This window comes from Triturus cristatus, chromosome 6, assembly GCF_964204655.1.
Source record: "Triturus cristatus chromosome 6, aTriCri1.1, whole genome shotgun sequence".
NCBI lineage: Eukaryota > Metazoa > Chordata > Amphibia > Caudata > Salamandridae > Triturus > Triturus cristatus.
The window spans coordinates 770863542-770890891 of NC_140589.1; the positions used below are offsets into that span (position 1 = coordinate 770863542).

Consider the following 27350-nt stretch of genomic DNA (forward strand, 5'->3'; position numbering starts at 1 on the left):
TTGGAAACGCTACATCGACGATGTGCTCCTTATATGGGAAGGGGATAGAGATTCCCTAACTGAGTTTCACCATTGGCTGAACGCTAGAGATATGTGGTTAAAATTCACATATACAGCAAGTCCAAACAGTCTGGACTTTCTTGATGTCACTATCTTCATCAAGAATAACACAATACACACAAAGACGTTCTTTAAGTCAACCGCCAAGAACAGTCTCTTGTCCTACAAGAGTTTCCACCCACGCCCATTGAGAGACAATCTGCCTTATGGGCAATTCCTCAGGTTAAGACGTAACTGTAGTGAGATGAGAGACTACAAACGTCAAGCCAAGGACCTCAGTGAAAAACTGCAAGCAAGAGACTACCCAGTTAAGACCATTGAAAAATGCCGTAAGAGGGCCAAAAATCAACAGAGAGAAGCGCTACTAGAAACCATCCCAAAAGAACCGACACCAGATCTGATCACCTGTGTGAGTACCTACAGTACTGCTTCCAATAACATCAAGAAAATCATAAACAAAAACTGGAAGATCCTGACCTCTGGATCTCTTAAATGGCCGAAACCGAGGTTCTCGAATAGAAGAACCAGGAACTTAAAAGATCTACTCGTCCACACGAGACCTCCAGAGATAACCTTCAATGAAATTCCACGAGGTCCATGGAACAACTCACCCGTAACGGGACACTTTCCTTGTGGCACCTGCTCAGTATGTCACCTAACAAAAGCAACTAAGACAATGCAACTACTACCCGACCTGAAATGGACAATCAGAACACACACAAACTGCAATACTACGCATGTAATCTATATGATTACCTGCCCTTGCGGTTTAAGATACATTGGCATGACCACAAGAAAAGCCAAAATGAGATTGGGAGAACACAGAAGCAATGTAAGATGCAAGAAAATGACCACAAAGATGAGCTGTCACTTCATAGAGCAAGGACACACAGTAGATGATCTACAATGGGTAATCTTAGAGACTCTAGCCTACAAAAACTCCAATGCAGAAAAGATACTGTTCGAAAAGGAACAAAGATGGGTGTACCGTCTCCAGACACACAGACGAGGACTGAACGACAATATCCCGTGGCTCAGCTTGAGAAATACATGATTGATATCGACACAGAGTATATTGGGAACCCCAGCAACCTTTCTAAACTGACTTTTCTTTCAACAAATCAAGAAAGGAACATGATCGATTGGGCACTGACCTAGACAGCCCGACGTTTCAGCTTGTCATAGAAGAGAGATGGCTAAATGTTATTTCCCCTCTCACAAGATCCTTTACAGTTCAGCACCATGACCAATGCTGAAAACCTCGTCCTGGGACAACAGTAGATAGACCGCAATACTTTGTCACACAGAGACGTTATTCCTACGAACTGGGACTGACCAATTTAAATAACCAATTGTACATACGACCCACCGAGTCACGATATGCCTGAAAGGAAAGGATCGCATATAATTGAGTAGTCCCCACCACTCACCGCTGTCACAAAAATGTCACATGATAAGATGCGGCAACTGTATAGAAGTTCTATGGCTCCTTTCAGTACAGCAGGTACTAAATATTCGTGACATAAGCTGTATGTCAGTAAACTTACAAATTACACAAGATGATCATAAATTGGCGTTTCGGAAATAGAGTTCGATCTGATATATCAGTAAACGAACGAATTTCTTCTCCTAGTCAACATTCCACTCTAAGTCTTTTCTCCATATTTATGACCACTCCGCCTATTTAAGAACCAGCAGACCCGGATTCAATGTCTTCACCGGGTCCTAGGAGGCAGAGTCAGCACAGGTCCCAGACCGGCGCCAAAGAGGTAATGGCAGGAGATCGAGAGCGCCGAGAGCCCAAATCGAGAACACAGAACAAAAACGTAACGTATTGCCCAAATAACTTTCTTTTCAAGCATTACTCTTTCTTTAAACACTACTAGAGCGTGAAGCGACTCCCCTAGAGTACCCGTTGTGGCCTGAAACAAAGGAGACAAGGTAATTACGGCATTTTTTCACCCTGTCCTGTGTATTTCTATGCTTTTTCGCGACTAGTAGCCGTTTGACAATAACAGAATAATTGCACTGCATTAGTCAACAAGTTTATTTCTATGCTTTTTCGCGACTAGTAGCCGTTTGACAATAACAGAATAATTGCACTGCATTAGTCAACAAGTTTATTTTCTCGCTTCCACTGGAGAGCTGCTTCCGTTCAGAGTTAACATGAATATACCACCTAGCCTAATCTGTCTGAACCTAATCCATAGACTGTATACCATTGTATGGGGCCAAACTCTATTTTTGATTAATGATTTGATCCCAAGCGATGACAGAGATTCCAGCCACCATCATCAAACGTTCGTAGGTGCAACTCTCTCGAACCCCTCAGCCTCACCTGACGCATAGGGGTGTACAGAGCACACACATCGTTTGTGACAATGAGGTGTTGGTCGGAGTATTGTATACCATTGCTTTGGGAATATGACAAAATGGATTGTGTACGAGATCTGCTTCTTACAAGTAAAGGAGGGACGAACTTTGCCATACCGGGGTTCCCCAATGGGGGTCTCCTATAAACAAAGCTTTGCCATTTTATGATTGCATACAGAATGAATTCGCAATGATTTCATGTTTTTCCTTTTCTTTCTTTCTTTCCTTCCTCCCACAAACATTTTTCAATCCATTGGTTTAAGATTGAATGTGCATTCAAAAGGATAAGTTTCCTGCACATCCACAAGGGAGCCCATAGCACGGGCCTCCGTTCTGCACCAGGTCCTGAAGAAAGCCCGCTAGACCCTTTTGGGCTGACGAGGGCTGAAACATGTCGACCTTTTTTGGACACAGTTTTTAACCAGTGCACCTGACCATAATCAGTCAGATACGTGCACAACGAAAATACTTTTTTATCTTGGTCTCGAACCCAGTACCAATAAAAATATCTACTGGCTTTACGAGAATTTTAATACACATTTTTCCTTTATCACGATCACCTCACCCTTCTTTTTGATTCACGATCACTACTGTGATAACCAGTGGTTAAAGCCTCCGGGTGGAGGAAGCATTGGATTGACCCAATGATTATGCGATCACGTTGAAGACCACATTCAGCGGAGAATCAAGATATACCGCTAATCTCGATCCCAACTAAACGTGAATGAGGGTTTCTTATACGGTACAATGTACTGTCCATGCAATACCCTGGTTTCCCAGGACCAGTGATCCACTCTACAATTGATTTTTTTGATATTGAGACAAGGAAGCTGAGTGGATCTAAGCCCTTCTTTCTCCCTTCTAATTGATTTTTGGATAATCCTGATGGAGCGACGTGTATCCCAAGACCTTGCTTTGGCTAAACGTTCGTCAATGGGACATATCGCCAATGCACGCACCCCGGATCGTGCTTGCTCCCAGGGCTCACTGCTAGTCCCAGCTATCGTGCACACTCCGCCCCCAACTCTTGAACAGATTAATTTGCCATCATTGGCCTCCCCTTTAGTATCTGAGGTTCCCCCGACTGTAGAAACTGTTAAAGTGGTGGTCCCTCTATTGAAATCCCCTACGAAACAAACTCAGAATAAGTGGAACTATTCTAAAAGAAAGCGTGCTGTAACAACTGTGGCTGGCGGGAAAAAATCGAAACGCGTTAGAGCCCATCCTGATACTGACATAATAATTGTGGACAAGGGAGGATGTGTCCAGGACTATCAGGCCTCTCAGGGACTGTGCCCCTTGAACGATTTGGACACTGGCTATAGTCCCGGGGCGGTGTCTTGGCCTGTGCCAACCACCACTGTGACTCTAGATTTTATCATGGAAAAAATGGGTGACTTATTCAGGGTTTGGCTAGGACCGATTGAAGAAAGAATGGGCTGTATTGAAAAAAGGCTCACGCAAATGGACCAAGACATACGGGGTTCTTTGTCTAAAATCAATTCTAATGCACTTGAGCAGGGAAGTATTGCAACTACTTCCAGATCTGATGGGGCGCCAGCACATAAACCTCCTTTTATTGCTGTAGATGCCACTGCTCATAATAACAATATACTGCCACCGAGAACCCAGGAGTCTTGTGAAACCCCTCTTGCTAACTTGACCAAGCATACACCGCTTGGCATAGGAATACTAAACGAGAGTGGCCAAATCCCGCTTGCTGCAGATATTAGGGAGGTTCGTAGACCTGATTTACCACCGGAGACCAGTCCGTATGTGGTGGTTTTAACTGGCATCCCCGTCTTAAGTAAATCAGACCAGGAATCGCACAGGTCGTTAAGAAACAAGGTGACACATTGGCTAAATCTTAATAGACCACTACCCCCACATATTATAAGTGAAATACTGATGGTGCGAAGGATTCCCTGGGTGGGTCCATCTCCCAAAACAATCGCAGGTGACTGCGTTTTGGTAAGTTTCAGGGACCCTCGCACCTTTGAGTATATTTGCAATTGGAACCAAAATAGCACTGGGTCAACTTTTAGGTCATACCCCCTATCTTTCTTTTACCCCCCAGGTAATTTGGACGAACAAAATCTTGGGTGGACTTCAGTGCCATACCGTCGTGGGCCTAGGGCAGAGAAGGGCATGCATGGCCAGTTATCTTTCCATGCATACCCAACCCTACAGAATAGGTTTAGTGCCCTGGATGCGATAGTTTGACTGTATCGTAGCAAGACAAATTTTGGAACAAGAACTCTATTGGGTCATAAAGACAGCCTAGGTGGAGTGGCACAGATGCTCAAACAGGATCCCTCAAGCCTCCAGATAGATTCACAGATACTAATAAGGGGACTCACACTGGAAACAGGTAATGAGGATCTAGATAGCCCAGCATTACCCCATGAAACACTGTCTTCCCAGTCGAATTCTGTGGAAGATGTTGACCTGGGAAGCCCGCCCCTTCCAAAGATAAAGAAAATGACTATATTGTCTTGGAATGTCGCGGGCTTGTCAAATAAGTTAAATTGCACAGACTGGGGATTTTTGGTGGACCACAAGGACATTTGTCTCTTTCAGGAGACTTGGGCCAGGGAGGAACATCCCAGAGAGGGTTTTGCAACTTTTTATATCCCTGCTAGGAGGGCTGGCAGAGGGCGGCCGTCAGGTGGTCTTGCAATTTGGGTAGCCACCCACTTGGGCTGTACAGCGGAGGTCAAGTCCACGCACTCTCCAGACCTTCAGTGCATATTTCTCAATTGGCCTAACGCTTATAAACTCGCCATTATGAATGTATATTCCCGCCCAGTTGGTTTGAACATGGACTCGCCCACTATAACTGAATTGTTGCACTTTATTAGCTCACTTCCTGACAATTGTCGCCTTCTTGTGGCAGGAGACATCAATTGCCAGTTTGAGCCGTTATTGGGAATGAGTGAGGGTGCCCTTACGGGCGAGGATGACCATCGGGGGATTCCACCATGTCAATCACCATGCTTAAAATTGTGGTCTCCTCTAGCGGTTCAGATTATGTCGTTCACACTAAACAATTCCCTGAGGGCCTGTAACGGGCGTACCCAGTCTGATAGCCCCTCAGTGTGTACCTTTAATAGGAAAGGGCAGGAATCGCGGATAGACTACATCTTAGTGGAGGTGAGCATGTGGTCCAAGGTTCTTGATTTTAGAGTAATTTCTAGGGCCGATAGTGACCACAATGCTCTTTGCCTGGATATGGTGTTCCCTGGCCCGAATACAACTCCTATTCCAGAAATGGAAGATTTGGGGGAAGGAACGTAAGTTCTATCTAACAACAGGCGAAGGGTAAAATGGGGCAAATTAGTAAATTCACCACAAAAAATAGCAAAATTGTATGACTTGGTCTACCCACGACTCATAGAGGTAGACAGCCTGATTAGCCAACCCAAGTCTATAGAATACAATGTGAAACTGGGTTCTATTCATGCAGATTTAGTTACTGGGCTAGGAGATGTCTTCAATCCCCTGGCACCCAAAAGGAAGAATAAGTCTCCTGTATCAGCCTGGTATAACTCTGCATGTAGAAAAGCCAAGACTGAGTTGATTCTTGCAATTAAGTCTGATATTGAGAAAAATAAAATACATCACCTTAGACGGCGTTATAAAGAGGTGATGGTACATGCAAAGAGAGAATGGGACTGGGACAGGTGGCAAAATTTAACACGGGCTCTGGACTTAAGAGATGCACGCAGCTTCTGGTCCCTAATAAATACAGGGACAGGGGATCCTAAAGCTGCAGCAGATCCAAATATTGATGGCTCGATTTGGGAGTCCCACTTCAAGGCTCTCTACTGTGAAGAACCTTGCACACAAATTCCTACTGATATAAAAGACTTAAATGCACAATATGAACCTCTAAAGTTTACACTGGGTGAAGTGCACAAAGCGATAGGGAGACTTGCGAGGGGCAAGGCACCAGGTTTAGATAGATTGCCTGGGGATTTATTTAAGCATGAACCTGAGATCTGGGCCCCTTACTTACTTATCCTCTTTGATGCAATTTCCAGGGGTATGGAGATTCCGTGTACATGGCTGGGAGCGGAGATAGTCCCAATTGTTAAAAAGGGTTCTCCCCTGCTCCCAGCCAACTACAGGCCAATTAGTTTGATCGATGTCCCCCAAAAACTTTTTGCACGCCTGGTATTGGACCATCTTCTGGATTGGATGGAGGATAACAAGGTTTTAAGTCCATTGCAAGCAGGGTTCAGGAGGAACACATCTACCATGGATCAAGTCTTTCACCTCATTCTCCTTTACTGGAAAAAAGCAAAGATAGAGGGTGGCAGCCTCTACATGGTTTTTGTGGACCTCAGGGCCGCGTTCGATTTAGTTCCAAGGAAGAAACTGTGGCTGGTTCTTCAGGAGTTTGGTGTTCCACCACAAATTTTGCATATATTAACAAGGCTCCATGATGGGAACTTTGCCCAGGTTAGATGCGGAAGGAATGGGGCATTGTCATCTATGTTCCCGATTGGCAGAGGGGTGAGACAGGGTTGTGTCTAAGCACCAACCCTGTTTTGCCTCTATGTCAATGGTGTAATTTCGCATCTTGATAGTGTCCCCAATAATAACGCACCAAGGTTGGCGGGCAGGCGAGTACCGGCAATCATGTTTGCTGATGACACCCTCCTGCTCTCCAAATCCCCTATGGGGATACAGCGGATATTGGATGGGTTTGGGAAGTTTTGCAGATCTAGGGGCTCGAGATAAATGCTGATAAAACCAAGTTTATGATATTCAATCCTAAGACTTCCACACGCTTAAATCCGACCCTGGGGCCTGTAAGGTTGGAAAGGGTTAATACGTTTCAGTATCTTGGGGTAACACTACATGAAAACCTTCTTTGGAGTCCACAACAAGCAAAATCCTGTTTAAAGTTGTCTCAACTGGTGGGTGGTATCCTGAAGGTTTCAAATTCATCCACATTTAAGCCAGTAAATCCAGCCTTGGAGATTTACAAAACTCAAGCCAGGGCTGCAGCATTATATGGTGAAGAGTTGTGGGGCCACTCTGCCTGTCCCGAAATCTCTAAATTGGAATCCAATTATGTTAGACGGCTACTGTCACTCCCACAAAGTACTCCACTCTTTCCGCTAAGACTAGATCTGGGTCTCCTACCTATAGGAGATGAATTAGCATTGAAACCACTTAGGTTCTGGCATAGGCTATGGACCACTGCGGAATTGTCATGCAATAGACAGGAGCTAAAGGAGGTATTGAGCCTTTGTAACCCAGATAAAATACCTTGGCTGGCTCTTGTTAAACGAGAATTTTTGCGTCTGGGCTTGCGTGACATGTGGAGTGACCCGGAGAGGGGATGTTTAGAGTTATCCCGTAGGACCTTGGCAGGGCTCATCAAGGAGAAGAGCCTGAATTCGGCGCTATGTACTCCTAATGTTGGCACTCTTACCGTATCTTTTTTGGCTTTTAAAAGTTCCTATAAATTTGAGGATTTTATGGACACTGTTTTTCCAATTCTAGCAAGAAAACTTTTTATTTAATGGAGATATGGTACTCTCCCTCTTAAAGTTTTTACTAGCAAATGGTTAACTGCAACAGACACGATCTGTCCAGGCTGTAACTGCAGCACGGAAGATGAAATGCATGTGCTCTTCTTCTGTCCTGCCTATAGTAAGCATAGGAAGTACTGGCTGATCCCTCTATGCAGAAACCTAGGTTTTAGAAACTTTATACAATCATTTAGAATTTTAAAGACCAGTACCTTGAATCCTGTTGTGTTTGCAGCAAGCAAGTTTTTGTTAGCCATGTGGATGAGAAGATGGAAACTAATGTCTAGTTAACGCAAACTAGGGAATTGCATTAATATGGACACCATTTTTGATTTGTAATTCGCAATCTTACGGATCGTTTTGATGTGAGTTTATACTCATTTGTATATAATGATAATGGTTTTACTGTTGAAAACTAATGTCTAGTTAATACAAACTGGGGATTGTATAAATATGGATATTATTCTTAATTGCAAATTGCAATCCTATGGATTGTTTTTATGTGAGAATATACTTACTTGTATATAATGTTAATGATCTTACTGCTGTATCTTTAATGGCCTAAAATGGCCGAAATAAAGAATTTTTGGATTGGATTGGCTATATTTTACTACTATACAGGCAGACACAATTGCAGTTAAAAGAGGCTTGATTTGAATAGTGCAGCAGGTGTAGTGGCACCAGGGCCAAAAGCTCTAGGGACCCCACTAAGTGCAGAATATTGCAAACTTTCACTACAAAACAAGCAGTCAAGTGCAGTTATCTAGCAGGCACTAGGGCCATCAGTAGTGGTGCAAGTGCAGTGGCACTGCGCCCAAAAGTTGTCAGAACTCCTCTAAACACCAAATGTTGCCATATTTAACTACTAAATAAGCAGTCACACGTGCAGTTACCTTGCAGGCACTAGCATCATGATTTCAATGTTGCAGCTGGTGCAGTGACTCCGGGGCCCAGAGCTCTAGGAACCCCTCTAAACACCAAATATTGCAGTATTTTACTACTAAACAGCCAGTCACAAGTGCAGTTACTTTATAGGCAATATGGGTATGATTTGAATGGTGCAGCAGGTGCATTGGCACCAGGGCCAAAAGTTGTCTTAACTTCTCTAAACAACGAATATTTCAATATTTCACTGTTAAACAGGCCGTCGCAAATGCAGCTATCTTGCAGGCACTAGGGACATGATTTGAAAATGTTGTCGCAACTCCACTAAACACATAAAATTGCTGTTACATCAATTAATTATATTATTTCCCTCTTTCATTTAATTTTTCAAAAATGTGCTATTTTTTACCTGTACTATACCACTAGTAACAGCGCAATATATTGCCTTTTTGTACCCAAAAAAGTAATTACACTTTAGCCGACTTTCTGTAACTTATATTGTACAACTACTCAGCAAGCTACAACTTACAACAAAAAACCGCTTATTATTAATCACGTTGGTGAAACCTAATGTATTTACCAACGTTTGTTCTTCCTCTTACTGGTGCATCAGTAATTTTCATTATATTTATCCACATGCTTTTAAATGTAGCAGCTGTAATAACCCATTGGACGCTAAGACATAGAGAAAATAGATACCCTTACAAGAATTGTCTTGCTAGGAGCCCTGCACCTGCCAATCCATCCTCACTTCAATTGGATATTCATGTGTGGGAGTTGAAATATAATGCAAAGGTTAACAGAATGGATCACCTTGTGACAGCAAAACGTTCAATAATCCTCATTAGAAACACATTTTAGTTGTAAAATGTATTTGCTTTTTTTCCCTTTCAAAATGTGTTGAACAGATACATTTAATGACCTGGTCTGTAATACATGCAGAGGAAGCTGCTCAAAGGTATACATGCCACACCTCCTAGCCAAGGAATCAAACCATCCTGTTCACAACATTATTAAAGCGGATAGGCTTTATTGCAATACTGCCCACATGCATTTTGTTCATGAGTTATGATGACCAGTACTAAATGCAAAGAAACATAGCACACCTCGAGATACAAACAACTAGCTGCCATTCAAGATGGCTGCCAGTTTTATCACAACTCCTTTCCCAAGATGCCAACTGCTTTAAAGCCAAGACTCAAGTGTTACATACATGCCAACTCAAACGGGAGACCTCGATTTTTAAAACCAAATATGGCACTGTTGTAGCTTTCTCTCACCTGAAATTACCACTGCTTAAATGCAACAAGAAGAAAATGAATTCCCCCAATTTTACTTTTGCAAACCTCCCCTTTTCCCACTTCCGAATGTTGGCATGTGTGGCTTTATGAAGTGAGCCTTTGGCCTTCCAGACTCCTCCACTAAACAAACATGGAGCACTATCACCTCTCCCACTACTTAGATGCATAGCTGCCAAAGTTTCAGATTCCTATGTGTGACATTTCATAATTTCAGTGTAATTAGGAGTGAAAAACGACTATGCGTGACATTTTCTCACAAGCAAAATAAAGCAATTAAGACGAGGTCAAGATATAAGTATTAGAAATGACACTAATTTGAGCAACGAGAAAATCTAAGATCTTAAAACTACCGCAAGAAATCAGGAGAGTGAGATGCACACTTTACAGCGAGCCAGGACACTGTATTAGACTTTTTTTTTGCATCTATTATATAGCGCGAACTCGACCCAAAGGTATTGGAGCGCTGTACATGAGCACCGTATTTACATTACATATTCAGACACGGGGAGATTAAGTGATTTGCCCAGAATCACAGGGTGTGGACGCGACCTCGAGGCTCGAACCCTGGTTTCCTGCAACAAAGTCGGCAGTTTGAGCCAACGGACCACATCCTCTCCCTATAGTACAGCTATAGTACAGCTTAATCAACCCTAATGTGAACACGGATCTCCTCAGCTGCTGCCTAATCACAATAAATTATTAGTCAACAACAGTCAGCTGGCTCAGACTTGCTCCAGCCGCCGCACACTGCACTGGGCGTTGTCCCAGCCTCAGGAGAGTGAGACTGAGTCTGGCACACGTAGTTGCTCTTCTAAACAAATGTAATTAAAAGTATCTTGGTCATAAAATCTATTTGCGCAGCCGCGTTATTTTGTGTCTAATACTAAAAGCTGCACTCTGTCCACCATGGCTGGTGCTGGCTTTGCAGACAGATGGCACCCTTGAATGAACTGGTTTTACTTGTTCGAATTGACTAGAAAAGTGAAGTCACCGCTCAGCTCCCTCCGACCACCGCTCCTTTCAACATTCATGTGCTGCAAGGAACCAAAACTGGCCCTGGCAAAGAGCTCGGTCGGCCACCCTGGGAGCCACCGAGCTGTTTGCCAGGGCCGATTTCGGCCGATTTTGTTACAGGGGCTGATTTTGCAACTATGCTGCAAAAACGGCCCTGTAACAGAAACGGCCCCAGGGGCCCAAAATCGGCCCCCACCCTGTGGCCCACCGGGGGAAAGCCCGGTACCCGCTACGGCCAATCCGGCCCTGATGTGCAGTGCTAAATAATAGGCACTGGCAAGCTGCGACCGAACACATTTTGCAGATGATCATTTATTCATGCACGTCGGCCTGCACCAAGGAGGACTGTGCGGTCAGTTAGCTGCAGCACACTGACTATGCGTGTCAAGTGTCTAAGTCAAGTGAAGTCTGTGTGTCTGCGAGTGCGTGTGTTGACGTTGTGTGTGCCGTGGATCTTACTGGAGGAAGGCAAGGCAAGCTGTGAAGCACGTAATTTGGAACTTTAGTACCAGCAACTAAATTGCGGCCCAGCCCAGCCGGCCCTCCCCCTGTCCCTTCCCCCCAAGAAATCTGCCCATTATAATAACGGCAGCGCTCCGGCTCGGGGGTGCACCTTGACAGTCAGGCACCGGTGTTAATATGAATGACTTAAGTATGGTGATGCATTTCACCACATTGAAATGCGTTAGTCTAACGCCTGATGCGTGGCACTTGGCAGAGCTGTATGATGTCCAAAACAATGACCTGTAGATCTGTCAATGTATTTTCTTCCTCTTCTTTTACACATGCAACACTCCTGCTGTACCTTAGTTTTACTTGCCACATTTTAGCAAAGTGACAGCTTTTGTTACATTTCTCACACCTACAATCTTGTGCTGGTCGTGTTCTGCTAGGTGCCACGTGTGTTAAACTCCCACATTTGTAACACACTCCGTTTGTCCTTTTGTTATCTTTCCCTCTGTGTTTGTTTGTTTTTATCTTTTCCTATATCATTGTTTTAAACTTTCTTTGTGCTTTGTCTTAACAATAATTACTTTATTCTTTGTTCCTTCTTTTTTATGTTTTATTCTCTTAAGCATCTTGTAGATTCCTCTTGTAATTTGGCAACTGATAATCAAGTAGTATAGAGTTTCTGCTGAGAAATAACTACTCGAATTATTTCTGGGTCTGCAGTGTACAATGAGCTGGTGGTCCCTTAACTGATCACTCATTTCCACAAAAGCATATACTGTTGCTAACTCCTTTAATGGTGAGACAAATTTCTCATTCTCTCTTTGTAGTGTGTCTGAAAACGTGTCTTACCATGATATGATGGACTTCTTTGGCACAATGTTGGTCCATGTGTTTCATTGCTTCAGCAAACACATCAATCAACACATCTGCTACGTGCTTGCTCTTCTCGTGATAATTAAAGGCCCACTGTCCTACTGCACTTAAACATGTAAAAAATTAAAGAAGTGGTACTTCTCCTGTGAGTAGCTGCCCATTTAAAGCACTGGTTGTAGCCCATAAAGTTGACTGCCTCTAAATCAGTATAAAACATTTTCCTGTCTCAGTGTCTTTAGGATCATTTTGGTTGGGAAGAGATTTGTGACGAAACTTCATGCATATCTTTCAACTGGCCACACAATGTCAATCCTGATTTGTCCCCCCGATAGTCCCAATCATGCCTGATGTCTAGGCCTACACTTATAATGGGAAAGTAATACCCCGAGCCCAAGCATTCTTATGCTACTGGCTGAAAAAATCACAGTGACTTGCAAGTCACCACCAAGACATGGAGCTCGATGACAGTTTCAGTGATGGGAAAGGGCTCCTCTAAAAAGGAGATTATTTGGCTTTGACTGAGACCAATATCACTAGCGTTAGGATCAGTGCCTGGGAGAGTCTGCAAATGTGTGGAGCTGTGGTCCAACAAAGGTCATGAGGTTCCGGGTCTAAGCCAGATTTTCCATATAAGTACTGACAATGTAAATTATTATCATGCAGCATTAGTGCACATAAAGTTACATTGTGCGGATGACTTGAAAACCTGACTTTGATCTGGTTCTCATGTACCTATGCTAGACATTACACTCTAAGCATTTTCTCTAGATCATGTGTGACACCTTTTTTTCCAGTTCTGGCTATTTTGCATGGGTCTCGACATTCTATACTCTATGGGCCTTATGTAGGTGGGCTGGCATTTACCACTTCATAAATACCGAATCATACCGATTCGGTATTTATGAAGTGGTAAATGCCATTTAGGTAATTGGTCGGTAAAAATTACCGATTCGGAAAAATTCGGTAATTACCGAATCGGTATTTACCGATTCGGTAATGAGGCATACCTTCCCATTGATGGGAAGGTATGCCTCATTACCGAATCGGTAAATACCGATTCGGTAATGGGGGAGCAGATGCAAGGGTGGCAGGGTGTCACATTGACACCCTGTTGCACCCCTGATTCGGCCGTGTGTGCACATGTGGCACACATACATGCCCTGAGGGCATGTGTGTCTGCCACATTGCACACATCTACGGGCAAAATATTGCATTTACACACATATTCGTCATTTACCACCAACTATTAGTTGGTGGTAAATAACGAATCCCCACACACACCACACAGTCCCCCTACATCTCATTTCTGTATTCGGAATTTACCGAATCGGTAAAATTACCGAATCGGTAATTTTACCGATTCGGTAAATTCCGAATACAGAAATTCTCCCCCTACATCTCAAAAGCCAAAATACCGGTCGGTAACGGTATAATTACCGAAAATCGGCCGTTACCGACCGGTATTTGGCTACCTACATGAGGCCCTATATCTTTTTCAGGGTCACCACATCACATTATGCAAAGCAACATTTCATAAAGGTACACATTTCTAATTCCAGTTATTAATGTATTAATGTATCTGTGAGGTGCAAATGCTACTGAACTACATATTGCGATACATGTTGTCATTGGGGTGCTGGGGTGACCATTTAGATTGGTGATGCAATTACAAGTGCCTCACATCTGACTATTACATGCAACTAAACTGAACCAAAACGCAGAATTTAGTTTTAGTTTTTATACATATGTTTGGAGTGAACCACACCACTGATTTTGGTACCTCGGCTGCAGTGCACAAAGACCTTTCATACCTGCATACAGAGGAAAATAATTAGAGGGATCATTACTTACTGGTGACCTGTGATGTGAAGACTCTCAAGCAATAACCACAGTCCTTGTCAGGGTGATCCACAAAAGTCATTAAATTAACCTGTGATTAAGACTCTGGCAGCTTGTCACAAAAGCAGTCAGGCTTCACTTAAAGGCATTGTGTAAAGTATTTATGCAGGACTTATACAGTAATAAAGTAAAAACACAACACAAGAAAAATCCTAATCACCAATTTAGAAAAATAGAGTACAATTTAACAAATAATTTGACACCAAAATGTAAAAACAATCCTATCAGTAGAACCAGAGTTATAAACGTTTAAAGTTTTCAGTGAAAAATAGCACCTAAAAGATCAATGCACCAACCAGGCGCATCTAGAACGCGAGACCTACTCAAAGTCTTACATTATGGCTGACCACGATGGAGCGGTATGGATACAAGAAGTGGATTTGGTCCAGTCTTGGCTTACCTTCAGGCTCAGAATAAATTTTGAGGAAAAATGTCTGAGAAGGGAAAGTTCAGCGGGCAGGCAGCTAGCTGTGTCCGAGGAGGCACCATTATCGGGTAGCCACCGGACAAAGTCATGTTGAAGATGTCTATGCTCTGACTTAATCACTTTTTTGGAACCCAAAAATCTTTAATGCAATAAAGCTGCAGGCTGTAGCAGAAGAGACCTCACAAGGCCGGATACCACTTCTACAAGCAGTCACTGATTAGGATTGCTGCTGTGGAGAAGAATGTAGCGCGAGCTACTACGAAGTCAGGCTGACCGGCAATGCACCTTGGATGGATCGGCGAGCAGGTAGCTCCAGGTCTCCTATCAGGGTACTTTTTGGCTGCAAAGTTTCAAGCCCCAAGTTTTGATTTTTTGCAGTTATAGGACCTTTAGCACCACTTCGATGGATCCAAGACCAGCTGGGCACCATTAGAGGGTAGGACGCAATTCAGACAGGTTCAAAGTGCAAAGTAAAATTTATTGGAATTTTTGATGTGACTGTAGCTCAGAACGGGAGGCCAGCCAACTAGCCCTTGGAGTTACTCTGGTAGTCCAAAGTCCCAGCAGCAAGGCAGACCTCAAGCAGCAGGGCAGTCCACTGAGTGTTCAAGGCAGGCTTCAAGCAGCAGTGCAGTCCTTTGGGAGCAGCAGGGAAGTCCTTTGAAGTACAAAGCAGGCCTCATGCAGCAGGAAAGTCCTTCGAAGTATAGGTTAGTCCTTCTACGGGTCCGCCGCAGGTTCGGCAGTGAACTAAAGAGTGAGTCTGCAGGTCCCATTTTTATACCTGGTGCCAGCTTTAAAGTGGAAGAAACGTTGAGAGTTTTAACCCCGCAGATGGCTCTAGAAATCCCTTCCTCCCTGCACAGGTTCTAAGATGTCTGAGGTGACAAAAGCCTGGTGTGAGGTTCTGTGTGAGTGTGTTGGGGCAGCTCCTTTGAAATGTAACTGGGGCAGGGCACAGCTCAGCCCCATATATCCTGGCAGGATGGTCCAACCTTCCAACACCTAGTCTCCCTGTGTCTCACTGTCTGGGAGGAATGCACAAAGGCCAACTGCCACTCTAATTACAGTCATGTGACTCAGGACACAGGTTGAAGGCACCAAATGGTTAGGAAAAGAAAATGGCAACTTTCTCAAAGTGTCATTTTCAGAATTGTGACTTAATATCCGACTAAACCATTTAAGTGGATTTGAAATTGCAATTCTGTAGAGACCAAACATGCCATTTCTACCTGTTTCCAAACAAAATTTATCACTTAAAAAATTTAATAAGCTAACCCAATTTTATCCTGTAGGAGAGGTAGGCTTCACATTAGGGAAAAATTAATGTAACAGTTTTTCACTACTAGGACATGTAAAACTTAAAAGTACAAGTGCAATTTTTTAAATACGATGCACCTTGCTATAGGGGCTGTTTAGGGCCTACCTCAGGAGTCACTTACATGTACTAAAAAGGGAGTTTTAGGCCTAAAAATTGTTTATTTTGCAGGGTCAAACCAGCATTTTAAAAACTGCACAGAGGCTGCAACATGTTTTAAAGTGCTAATTAAGTGGGGGGCACAATACGTGCTGCAGACCTGCTAGTATCATTTAATTTACAGGTCCTACCACATGTTGTACCACTTTACCAGGGTTGCATAAGTAAACTAAATGTGCCACTAAAGTATAGGCCAATTGTACCATGTTTTAAGGAGTGAGCACAAGCAGGTTAGCACTGGTTAGCAGGGGCAAAGTGCAGAGTCGTAAATACTACAAAAATGGATTTGAGCCAGCAGGAGGAGAATAGGAAAAATGTTTGGGGGTAGATCACCTTAAGGCTGACAGGTCTAACAAATATGCTTTAATAGGTTTAAAATATAGTCATAGGAGACTGGCACATGGGTTCTTGCCACAATCATTCACCAACAGTCATGCTCCTCCACCATCACCCATCTCACTTGGGTGTGTACTACAGCCCCCTTTGAACATTCACAAGAGAGAAAGGCGTGCAGTGAGGAACACATCGTGGAAATCCCAATAAAATATTAGTCGCACCATAAGAAGGCTGCTCCCTCCAGACCCACATCAAAAGCTCCAAGTATCCCAATATACTGAGCAGTGTAGACTCCATAAAGATTGTTGCAAAGCACCTTTCTCTGAGTACATGCAGAACTGTACAAATGCCACCACCTTCAAAAGTTCCCCATATCCTGACCCCATCCAGCAGCCGAGACCAAAAATGATGTGTTGTACTACATCACAATGCAGAAAAGTAATGCCGAGTGGAATGACCAGAGGTGTGTGACCTTAAGCGCAAGACAGATGGGAATGAAGCGGGGCAGGAAGTTAAAGTGAAAAAGGGGTAAGAAACGGGCAGTGGGGAGGAGCAGTGTGAAAGCACTGGTGAGCAAAAGATGAGCACGCAGAGGTAAGTTAGCAAGCCAAAAGAGTTCAGGGGGCTAGAGGCTCTCCGTATAAACAAATACAAAAAAATTTTTTTTAAATGCATTTAAGAAAATGAGTATGTGAGCTAGTTTTGATTTAGTTCTTACGTGCAAAATGCCTATGTCAAAGGCTAAAGACAGCTGAATCAAAGTAGCCAGCGTTGAAAGGGGCTGCTCAAAAGCCCCTTTCTGTAGCTGTATGTGTGTGTGTGTGTGTCTATGTTGTGTGTTGAGTGCTTGACAAGAGGAGTTCTAACCAAACACCAAAAGCTGTCCTTAGGTGAGACCTAACAAGGAGGCATCCCTGGGATTAATTTAGCTATCCTTTTCAAACAGTGGACATCAGTCTATTAAAGGAGGTCAGTACCAAGCTGATAAAATAAACTCAGGAGTACCCCCAAGACTTTACAGTTTCAGCTGGGAAGACAAACACACAAATAATCTTCAGATTCGGTAAAGACTGAATGTCACTACAACATTTTAACTACTAACTTTCAAATCAATCAGATTTATAATAATCAGTTATTGTCCACAACTGGGCCAGGCTCAAATATACTTCAGGTGGTTTCAGCCATCATGTTGGGAGCCCCATTTGTCTTCGACAACACCTTCTCCTTGGGATCTAAGAATAGAGCCTGTCAAAATGTTTTGACTGCTCTTTGATTCTGATCTATCTTTCCCCTAAACCATTGGTTTTTAACATGTGGTCCGAGGACCTCTGGTGGTCTGCAAGGCCCATTCAGGGAGTCCGCAACTGTTTTACAAAATTAAATAATAATCAAATTAATGAATGAAAAATATCAAAGTAAATACACAGAAAGAATCCAAATTAAAAATGCTTTTTTTCTATATTTGATTGAATTAAACAAAACATTTCAATATTTTTGTATTTGCTTGGTGTATGCTGGTTTTCTATTTTTGTGCATTGTTTTGAAGTTCACATCATAGAAATTGCTTAAGTCGGGAATCCCCCGCTTCCAAAATGACTCAGTGGGGGTCCCTGGATTGAGTAATGATTCAGTGGGGGGCCATAGAAGTTGAAAAGTTAAGAACTGCTGCCTTTAACCTTTGGTTAAAGGAGTTAAGCACCATCTGTGGCTGAGTTTGTTCTCTCTCTTTCAAAAAGTTCAGCTAGTACTGGTACCAGTATGATTCCATTATACCTCTGCAGCATAAGGTCATAAAGGGTTCCAAGTCTTTAACCCCTTCTGTGCCACGCCCTTTCCCCCTCCTGTGCCGGGCGTTACATTAGTGGGTGGGGTTCATGACGAGATAGTCTCGTCATGGGCACAGCGCGACCGTGCTCCATGACGAGACTATCTCGTCATGGGCACAGAAGAGGTTAAAGAAAGGTGTGAAAGTCCTTTAAGCCCACACAGCTAGGTGGATGTGGATCCCAAAGGAAGTCTTTAATGCTAAACAAGACCTGAAAGTCCTTCAATGGCTGCGAGAAAAGCAAGAGTAACCATCAAATTCTCACTTTACACATAGCCTACTAGTAAAAAAATATAAATATACATAACACTACATTGACCACTAAACAGCACATTTTAAAAGCTGTTTCATGATCACAGCTTTACCTAAAGCTCTCAAACTCTGTGAGCACAGATGTGCCTGAAGAGCAATGCAGGTCAGAGGGACACTTATGAAATGACCTGGCTCTTCCCTTGGCTCTATTAAGACTATCAGATATAAAAAAAAAAGAAGATATACACTACCCTTTTTAGAGATGTCTTGCTAGTAGCCCTTCCATTATATAGCCACAAAAGCCATATATTCCAAGTAATGAACCTTAATACATTTTCATGGAAGTTTGATATGGCTTATTAAATTTAGCTGATTCATACACGCATGTGGGCGATGGAGTGCATCTAAAACATGATGGTGGTGCACTTTCATCTGAAACCTTTTAGGGTGTATGGAGCAAGTAGTTTGAAGCCTTGATGAAGAAAACTGAGTATCGACTAACATGGAGATGGTGGTGAAATTTTCAACTTTCCGGCTCAAAAAAATGTAGTCTTCACACAGCAGCAAAAGACCTAAGGCAATCAGAATATAGGTTAATGTCCCTCTTGTCCTATTTTGATTTTGCATGAGAGTCCAATCTAAATATGACAGATGAGACACCCGCCTATTTTTGGTAGATGTTCCATATCCACCAAATATAATTCATCCACTTGCTCATAAGAAATTTCCTTGCTTGCGAACTGTGACAGTGCCTGTGGGGCATTTCACAAACATTTCCTTGAACATTTCACGCCATTAGGAATTTATGACTTTGAAGGGGCATATTTAGGAATCCCCAAATCATGATCAATTTACCATAATTCACAAGCCCTTTGTCATATTTATCTCTTGAAAATTACTTCTTTGTGAATCTGCCATATGGTGCCTTGAGATTCTTGTTAAGTAGACAGAATTATCTAACTGGTTTATAGATTTTGATTTCTACAGTACTGAAGTGTGTAATCTTGTTTGTAGGATAGAAATGTTGGATGCTGCAAGGAACAAGGCTCGGATAAACGCGTGCTACGTGATGATTGGGCTCACCGTTATTGCTTGCTTTGCCGTAGTCGTATCAGGTAAAAAGGTAAGATTGTTACCTGCAGTAACATATGATAAGAAATAAAATCTGGTTTATAATAACTATCTCTATGCATTAAATGCTCCTTCCTTTAGTAATTATGGTCGCTGTTTTTATACCAGATTGGTTAAACATCAGTGAGTGCTGGGCAGATAAAACATTTGTTCGATCCTATAAAGAACACACAAATAAATTGCAAATCGTCCTTAGAATCATGTCCAGGAATAAGCCAGTATTTTTCTCCAATTGGTAAGTCCCTATTCTGAAACTTGCATAAAAGTGAATTTCCGTTTTCAGGTAAAATTGCTTTACTCCTGGTAAAGCAGAAAAACATCTATTTCATTCACATATCGAATTGCCCTTTGGCAAGCCATCACATTAGATCTTTAAGAAATGGCAAGTCTTTGAATCATTTAAAAAACCACAAGCGAAACCTGAGTCTTGTATCAAAATCTAAGAAATTACAGTTCTTAGCAGTCCCCACTGTTTCCTATGGAGGGCATATCAATACCAACTTAAGTGGACATATGTGTTTAATTTTATACCATTCAAGACTAGATCTACAGAAATGCCCTCAAAGAAAATATTGTGGTGTAGCCCTTCCATTTTTGCCGCACCCTCTAATTCACGGTAGCTTAAACATTCAGCAACGTGCAATAATATTGATGGATTTCTAGCTGTATGTCATTTAAACAATATCTTAACATCATCACACTTTCCGGAAGATAAAAAAAAAAAAACACCAGTAACATGCCAAGTCCAGTCCATTTCACACGAGCTTTCAGAATAAGGATACGAGACTTAAAGGATTCATTATTTGCCAAGGTAATTTCAATATAACAACACAGTCTCTAACCATGTCTCTTTTTAACCGTATGTTAAAAGCGGCCTAAGCACTGAGTTTTTGTTTTTGGGAATTTCATTTGAAGATTATTTTTGGCTGCGTATTCTGCCAATTCAGTTAGCTTTCCTTTATAGACTAATTGATGTAAATCAGGAAGCAGTTTATCATTGGCATACAAATGAATGGAAATGTCATTATCACTAAGCAAAGAAGGAAATAATCCAGAGGCGTAGCAAGGGGGGCGGACCGGCCCGGGCGACACGAGTTTTGAGGGTGTCGACCTCCCACCACCCCTGCTCGTACCTGAACCGGTTGCGGGGTGGTAACCACACACGAATTGGCAGTGAATCCCCCCAGGCCGTCGGGGAATCAGTCAGTACCCCCCCCCCCCTGCTCTTTATGCGCCGCAGCCAAAGGTCTAGCTATGCCTCTGAAATAATCTAAGCTTGTAATGGCCTGAGAGCCTCTAAAGAACCAGGCAATTTTGGGCCTCGGAGGTACTACCGCAAGTTTGCTAAGAGTTATGGAAACTTTGTGCCACCTTTTACAAAACCGACTTCAATGAAACAGCCAAAGAAGGTCATCTGGACAGCAAAGTGTCCGAAGGCCTTTAACACCCTGAAAGAGTCTACAGGGGCTATTCACAAACTGCATTTTGTAGTATGTCTAGTAGTACTAGAGTAGTCCTAGTAAAGTATTACAAAATGCTATTCACAAAACCTACGGGTGTAACCCTACAACCCAACCTCACCTATCTTTTCTATGGGGGAGATCCTCACACATGTAAATTTACTACTTAGGGGGCGATTACGATCTCGTTAGGAAGGGGCTCTGTGGCATTGAATCTTATCTCCGAAGAGGTAAGTGTCAGAACCTCATCCCTGATGAGGTCAGTTTTAGAACACTGACTGTGGGTTCTGCCAATGTGAGAATTCCATGTTTGGCAGTTGCTGCATGTTTGGCAGCGGTTGTGATCGCTGTTGGCTGAGGTGATTACATTAAACCGCTCAATGACCTTAAGAAGCATCGTGTCATCATTTGCAGAACACCACAATTTCTGGCAAAGATCGATGGGTGAAGACACCGTGTGCTGAAATTAGACTGTCACCTCAACAAGGCGAGAGGCTGGTCTGGCTTGTAAATGGTTAATTGGAAACGGAGCTTGGCCCAGTTTTATTCAGGTCGGATTTCCTGAAGAATGTTGTTTCCTTGCTACAGTCTCGGAAGAGGAGTCTGGCCCGAGAACATTAGCCAGATTGTTGTTGTTTCCGAGGTTCTGTCTCAGGCTGCGATGTGACAGAGTTGTTGTCACGAGCGTCTGGTTAATGTACATGCTGTCAAAGAAGATCCTTCTGCTGAGTGATGTGATGTGCACACCCATTTCTAATGGGCTCAGAGGAAAGTCTGTTCGCCCTGTAGCCTTTGCCTGTGTGCATTGCGGTCAATTGAATGAAGGGAGCTCAGAGGAACAGCCTTTCGTCTTCTAATTTCCTTAAAGCTTTGTAACGTTTTGCGCATGTGTCATCTTCCCGGCCATGTCAGTTTCTATTGCGCAGTTCATCTAGACCGTTTAGGTTCGCGTTTAGAGGAACGTCTCTTCACACTATAACTCTTATTTCAGCTGAATGAAGGGAGTTCAGAGGAACAGCCTTTCGCCCTCTAATGTCCTTGCTACTTTGTAATGTTCTGCGCATATGTCATATTTCTGGCCCTGTCAGTTTATATTACGCAGATCATCTATTGTAGACCGGTTAGGTTCGAGTTTGGAGGAACGTCTTTTCGCCCCCTAACTGGTATTTTATTGTTTAAGGATTCCTGCATTGTGTCCAGTTAGGATTTACGTTGTTTATTTATCACACTTCATCGCTCAAGGTTATTTTTAGGTCTCGCCTGAGACAGCGCTTTAGCGCTGCATTGGCGAGACTTATAGTAAGGGACTTTTGGAAGTGGAAACGAGTGCATTTCAGGCCGCCAACTACAGTGCATGTGCTCCGGGCGCGCGCACCATTTGGCAGCCTGAAAGCATTTGTTTCCTTTCACTTTCGCGGCCGCACGGCCGCTTTGATGTTTGATCGCGATTGCGATCACTTTCACTTTCGCAGCCGCTTGTTCTTGTTTAAATTGCACTCTGACATCTGCTGGGGGGTGTGTGTGGTTTTTTTCTTCCACATCGGGATGGTTCACGTAGAGGTGTTTTCGTGTCCTGAACTCAACCGGCTCCCATGGCTTCAGGCTTACACCTTATACATCCAGGCAATCCTCAACTCAAAGTTGACCCTGCTCCAAAGCCTTCTCCCTTTCATTACTTTAACTTCAGAACCCTACTGCCGCCTTCACATCCAAACGGGCGTAGCTGGTCAGTAAAATTGGGGAGCATGTGAGCCTGAGATTTCCTAACACTCCCCATGGCATATCTAAATAAGGTCTACTTTCCTATCTTTAACTTGGGAGCTTGTTACAACACCGTTCAGCAAATTCGTTTTGCGGCTGAAACCTGACGTGACCAAAGCACAAAATGAATTTTTAACATGACGCATCAATGCCACCTATTATCTGCTGCGATCGCTACAAAAGTAAATAAATAAAAAAGAAATATGGCAGGGGCACAACTTTTATTTTCTATTTAGTAACTTGTGGCAATGGCGGCACGCCGCCCTTTAGCTTTAAACATCTAAAGCCAAAGCGCGGCATGCCGTCATTGCTTCAAAAGTCAATAAATAGAAAAACAAAGGCGGGAGGAAGGTGCATTGTTTTCCGTTGATATACTTTTATAGCAATCACGGCACGCATTGCTTTACACATATTAAGCTAAAGCGCAGCGTCCCAGGATTGCTACAATAGTAAATAAATAGAAAAAAATACGGCAGCCACAAACCTTCTTTCGATTTAGTAACTTTTTTAGCAATGGCAACACACCACGCTTTAGCGTTTAACATCTAAATCTAAGCCGTGCCGCGATTGCTACAAGAGTCAATACATTTCAAAACAAAACCAGGCGGATTGCACATTTCTATCCCATTTGCAAAGCCAATAGCTCTCCATTTTTTTTTTTTACCACACTCCTGGCGTCCCTGAAATTATTCCTGAATCACGCCTGTGGGTATCGCTGCCGCGTGTGAAGGGTTCCCAACCCTGCCGCACATGAGACACGACGGTCGGTGTCGTATTGACCCAATTAACTGTCTCTTGCTCTGTGGCTCTTGCAGGCTTCCAATGGCTCTTGCAGGCTTCCAATGGGCCCTGCAGTTTCCCGCCTTAGGGCTTGGGCGGCGACCGCTCTGCTGAGGTGTGCGGGGTCTGGGGCAGGCCATTAACATTCTTGCGGCCCTCTTGACCTGAGTAAACACGCCCCGGGCAGGCTCTGGCCTGAGGAGTTCTGAGGAAATCCCAGCAGCAAGGCCCGCACTACTGAGCACACAAAAGAGGCAATGTATTCCGGAAAGACCACCAACTTATTCCAAAGAATGGACGCCAGAGGGGGCTTGAAGATAGAGCATGCCTGCAGCGCTTAATTTGTAAATCAGTTCACCACAGGGGCCCAGGGCTTTGGGTTTGTACACCAAGCCTCGTTCTTCATTGTAACCCAATCATTGCTTCTAAATTCAACACAAAAATAAACTACGCCGTTTATGGATTGGAAGAAAGTGACGCAAGTTTATTAATCCTATTGACACACAGGTGGGGTTAATTTACGGGCGATCCGAGTGTTCAGCGCAGTGTTACAATCTAATCGCTGACACCCCATCCTGACCACCAAGCCAGAGCAGCGGGAATACAATACTTCAGTGCACGGCATCCGGTACTCGCTGTGCTGGGCTACGGCCTCCTTGTAGAATACTTAAGTAGCGGCACCCGCGAGACACGGAGCGATTAAAAGCATATTCCCCAGTTGTCATTATACCAACTGGCCCTTAGGGGGTCAACATCGATTCCTTCTCAGGGCCCCCTATGGCCTGAGGACATGAAGTGTGTGGCCCCATTTCCATTAATTGGATCCTTTTATATGTCTTGCCTTAGGATGGCCCTGTAACTCCGCTTGTGACACTGAAAAACAGAAACATCACTTAATAGCTTCTTGTTCTCCAAGCCGGGCGGGCGGATTTTACTGCAGCCACGAGGAGGAAAGAGGGCGAGCAGCAGCTGTGAGCCCTCGCCAATGCCCCCATCCCAAGCCTCGCGGAGCCGCCCAGGTTGGACTACCGCCCCGCCCCTCCGGGCAGCAGTTCCCGCACCCGCCGAAATGACCTTGTGGTAGCCACAGAAGACACACGTCACCGGCTGATGGTAAACACTGAGGCTGGGCGCTCTATTGTCATCCTGCGGGCGGCGTGGCCACCCCCTTCCTTACTGCCCTTGGCAGCTCTGCTGGATGCCAGGGTTGCTGAATGCCAAAGCTGCTGGTGCAGAATTCCAAGGCTGCCAACTCTTGGTTCCACCTTATGAGTCCCACCACCCTCTCTTCCTGTCTCTTTATCTCTTACAAGTTCTTTTCCATCTGCCGTTGTCACTGTTTCCTTTATTTCCTTTCCTTCTCTCTTCTGTTTTTTCTGCCCTTCTCTCTCTTGCTCTGAGAGAGTCTGATGAAAAAGTGAAGTTCAGGTTTCCAATTCTGGGTCAGTGTGCTAAAGAGAGAAACCGACTTGACGTATGTTATTGAAACAGGCGCAGTGCCATCTTTTGGGAGGGTTTTTCCTGGAGTAGCCTCAAGCAGTATATCGTTTAAAAAAAATAATCTTGGAGTGAGAGTATCAAACTGGTTAAAACCCTCCCCGCCTGTCTGCCTGATCACTTCGCGGCCCCTTTGATGTCCTCAGTGAGCCGCGCGGCCACTGAGGACATCAAAGTGCACACCATTTGCACTGTGCCCGCCCACACTCCCCCCTCCCACTCCCTCCTCGTCAACTTCAGTGCGCGCTTGTTTTTTTTTTTACCACACTCCTGGCGTCCCTGAAATTATTCCTGAATCACGCCTGTGGGTATCGCTGCCGCGTGTGAAGGGTTCCCAACCCTGCCGCACATGAGACACGCCGGTCGGTGTCGTATTGACCCAATTAACTGTCTCTTGCTCTGTGATCCGGTTAAGAAACCACACAGAATGCGCATTTAGCCCCATAATAATGTTACCATAGACCAGAGGTCCTCAAACTTTTTGATGCCGAGACCCCCCTGTCAAAATTTTCTGGCTTGAGGACCCCCCTCCGGACAAAAATTTCTAGAACTTGGTACTCCTCATCATTGACAAGAATAAACGCCCCGAAGTACCCACAGCAAATCATTTTTATGGTGGGAAAATATTATTAAACAGTGTTTAGCAAATCAAAGGTTTGTGGCTGACTGTGAATTGGAGTCACAGGCTTACTACTCAGTTCAAACATAAAGTCTCCAAAAAGAATTGCCCAAAAATGCACAACAATACTTTATTTTTCCCAAGCAAAGCATAATTTGACAAAACCTATTTGGGTGACGATACATTTCTGAACTAATGTGATGGGTGTGCCTGTTTTTCTCCTGACAGACGGTCAATTTGTAGATGCTTGACACTCACTTGCTTCCACTAGTGCCACCAAATGTCGCCTGCCCTCTCACTCATCACTGGAGCTCACTGAGCTATAAGGGATATAGCACGGAGTGGACAAAGAAGTTTACTGCATGTGAGGGCAGTGTATATGAGATCTAAAAAAAGAGTCACTTGTTTGTAAAGCGGGCAGTTTTAAACCTGTAATGGATTGAGCTGTATAGGTGTTTTGCAAGTAATGGTAGACTGCATGCATTTGTGCTTCTGCAGAAAATATTTGTGGAAGTAGCACAGAAATCAAGAGTAAAAACGCTCCACCTGACCATAAAAAAGCCCACACACTGACTGGCTACCCTTTGGGCACTACCAGACTACCCTATAGGCAGGGCAACTTGAATTATGAGGCAGGGGAGGACCAAATTAAGTGGCAGTTTTAAACTTATAAAGACCAAGCTATATAAGTGCTTTGTAAGGCATGGGAGACTATATGCATTTTCGCTTCCTGCAGACAGTATTTGTGGTAGTAGCACAGAAATCAAGATTGATACAGTCCACCAGACCAGAAAACAGGCCAGCGAGCAGCTAAAAAAAACAACCCACTCACTGACCTGACTTGTCAGCCCTTTGAGCACCTCCAGACTGCCCTATAGGAAGGGCAACTGAAATTATGAGGCAGGGATTTGTGGAAATATGGATTTTTCTGGTCAGTTATGTCCCCTATCTTGGACCCCAACGGGTCTATGTGCATGTTACAAGTACATGTATGTTCCCTCCAGTTCCAGTTATGAAGACGCAAACACATGTGCGTCCACCGTCAACATGTCCTCTGTCAGATCCGCCATGAATAGGCCGGATATTCCCTTCCTAAGTACGAAAGGCCACCGCCTTTATATGGTTCACTTATGCCATTTTACAGTCCAGGCAAGTAGGCCCTGATTCTGTCATCAAGTTTTTCTTGCTTTCTGCCTCTGAAAGCTCCAGTCCGAGCCTGCATCCGTGACCATGAACTTTGTCTCATTCTCTGCGCGGCTCACGAAGCCTGACATCAGCCTATTCTCTGCCAAGAACTGTATTTCATCTTCGAGTTATCTGCCTCATCCCTGCCCAACGCATTCCTGTCTAGTAGCTTAAGTAAACATTCTGCCAGCTACCA

At 43.8% G+C, this 27350-nt stretch overlaps 1 protein-coding gene across 1 annotated transcript in view; it reads left to right on the top strand.

Annotated features, from left to right (window-relative positions):
- The window catches only part of FAM162B (family with sequence similarity 162 member B), a 114332-nt gene that overhangs the window by 43177 nt on the left and 43805 nt on the right, over positions 1 to 27350 (top strand). The window contains exon 3 of the mRNA XM_085611307.1: positions 19736 to 19844. Coding sequence (XP_085467433.1) covers positions 19736 to 19844 — 109 coding nt within the window. The remainder of the gene's footprint in view (positions 1 to 19735; positions 19845 to 27350) is intronic.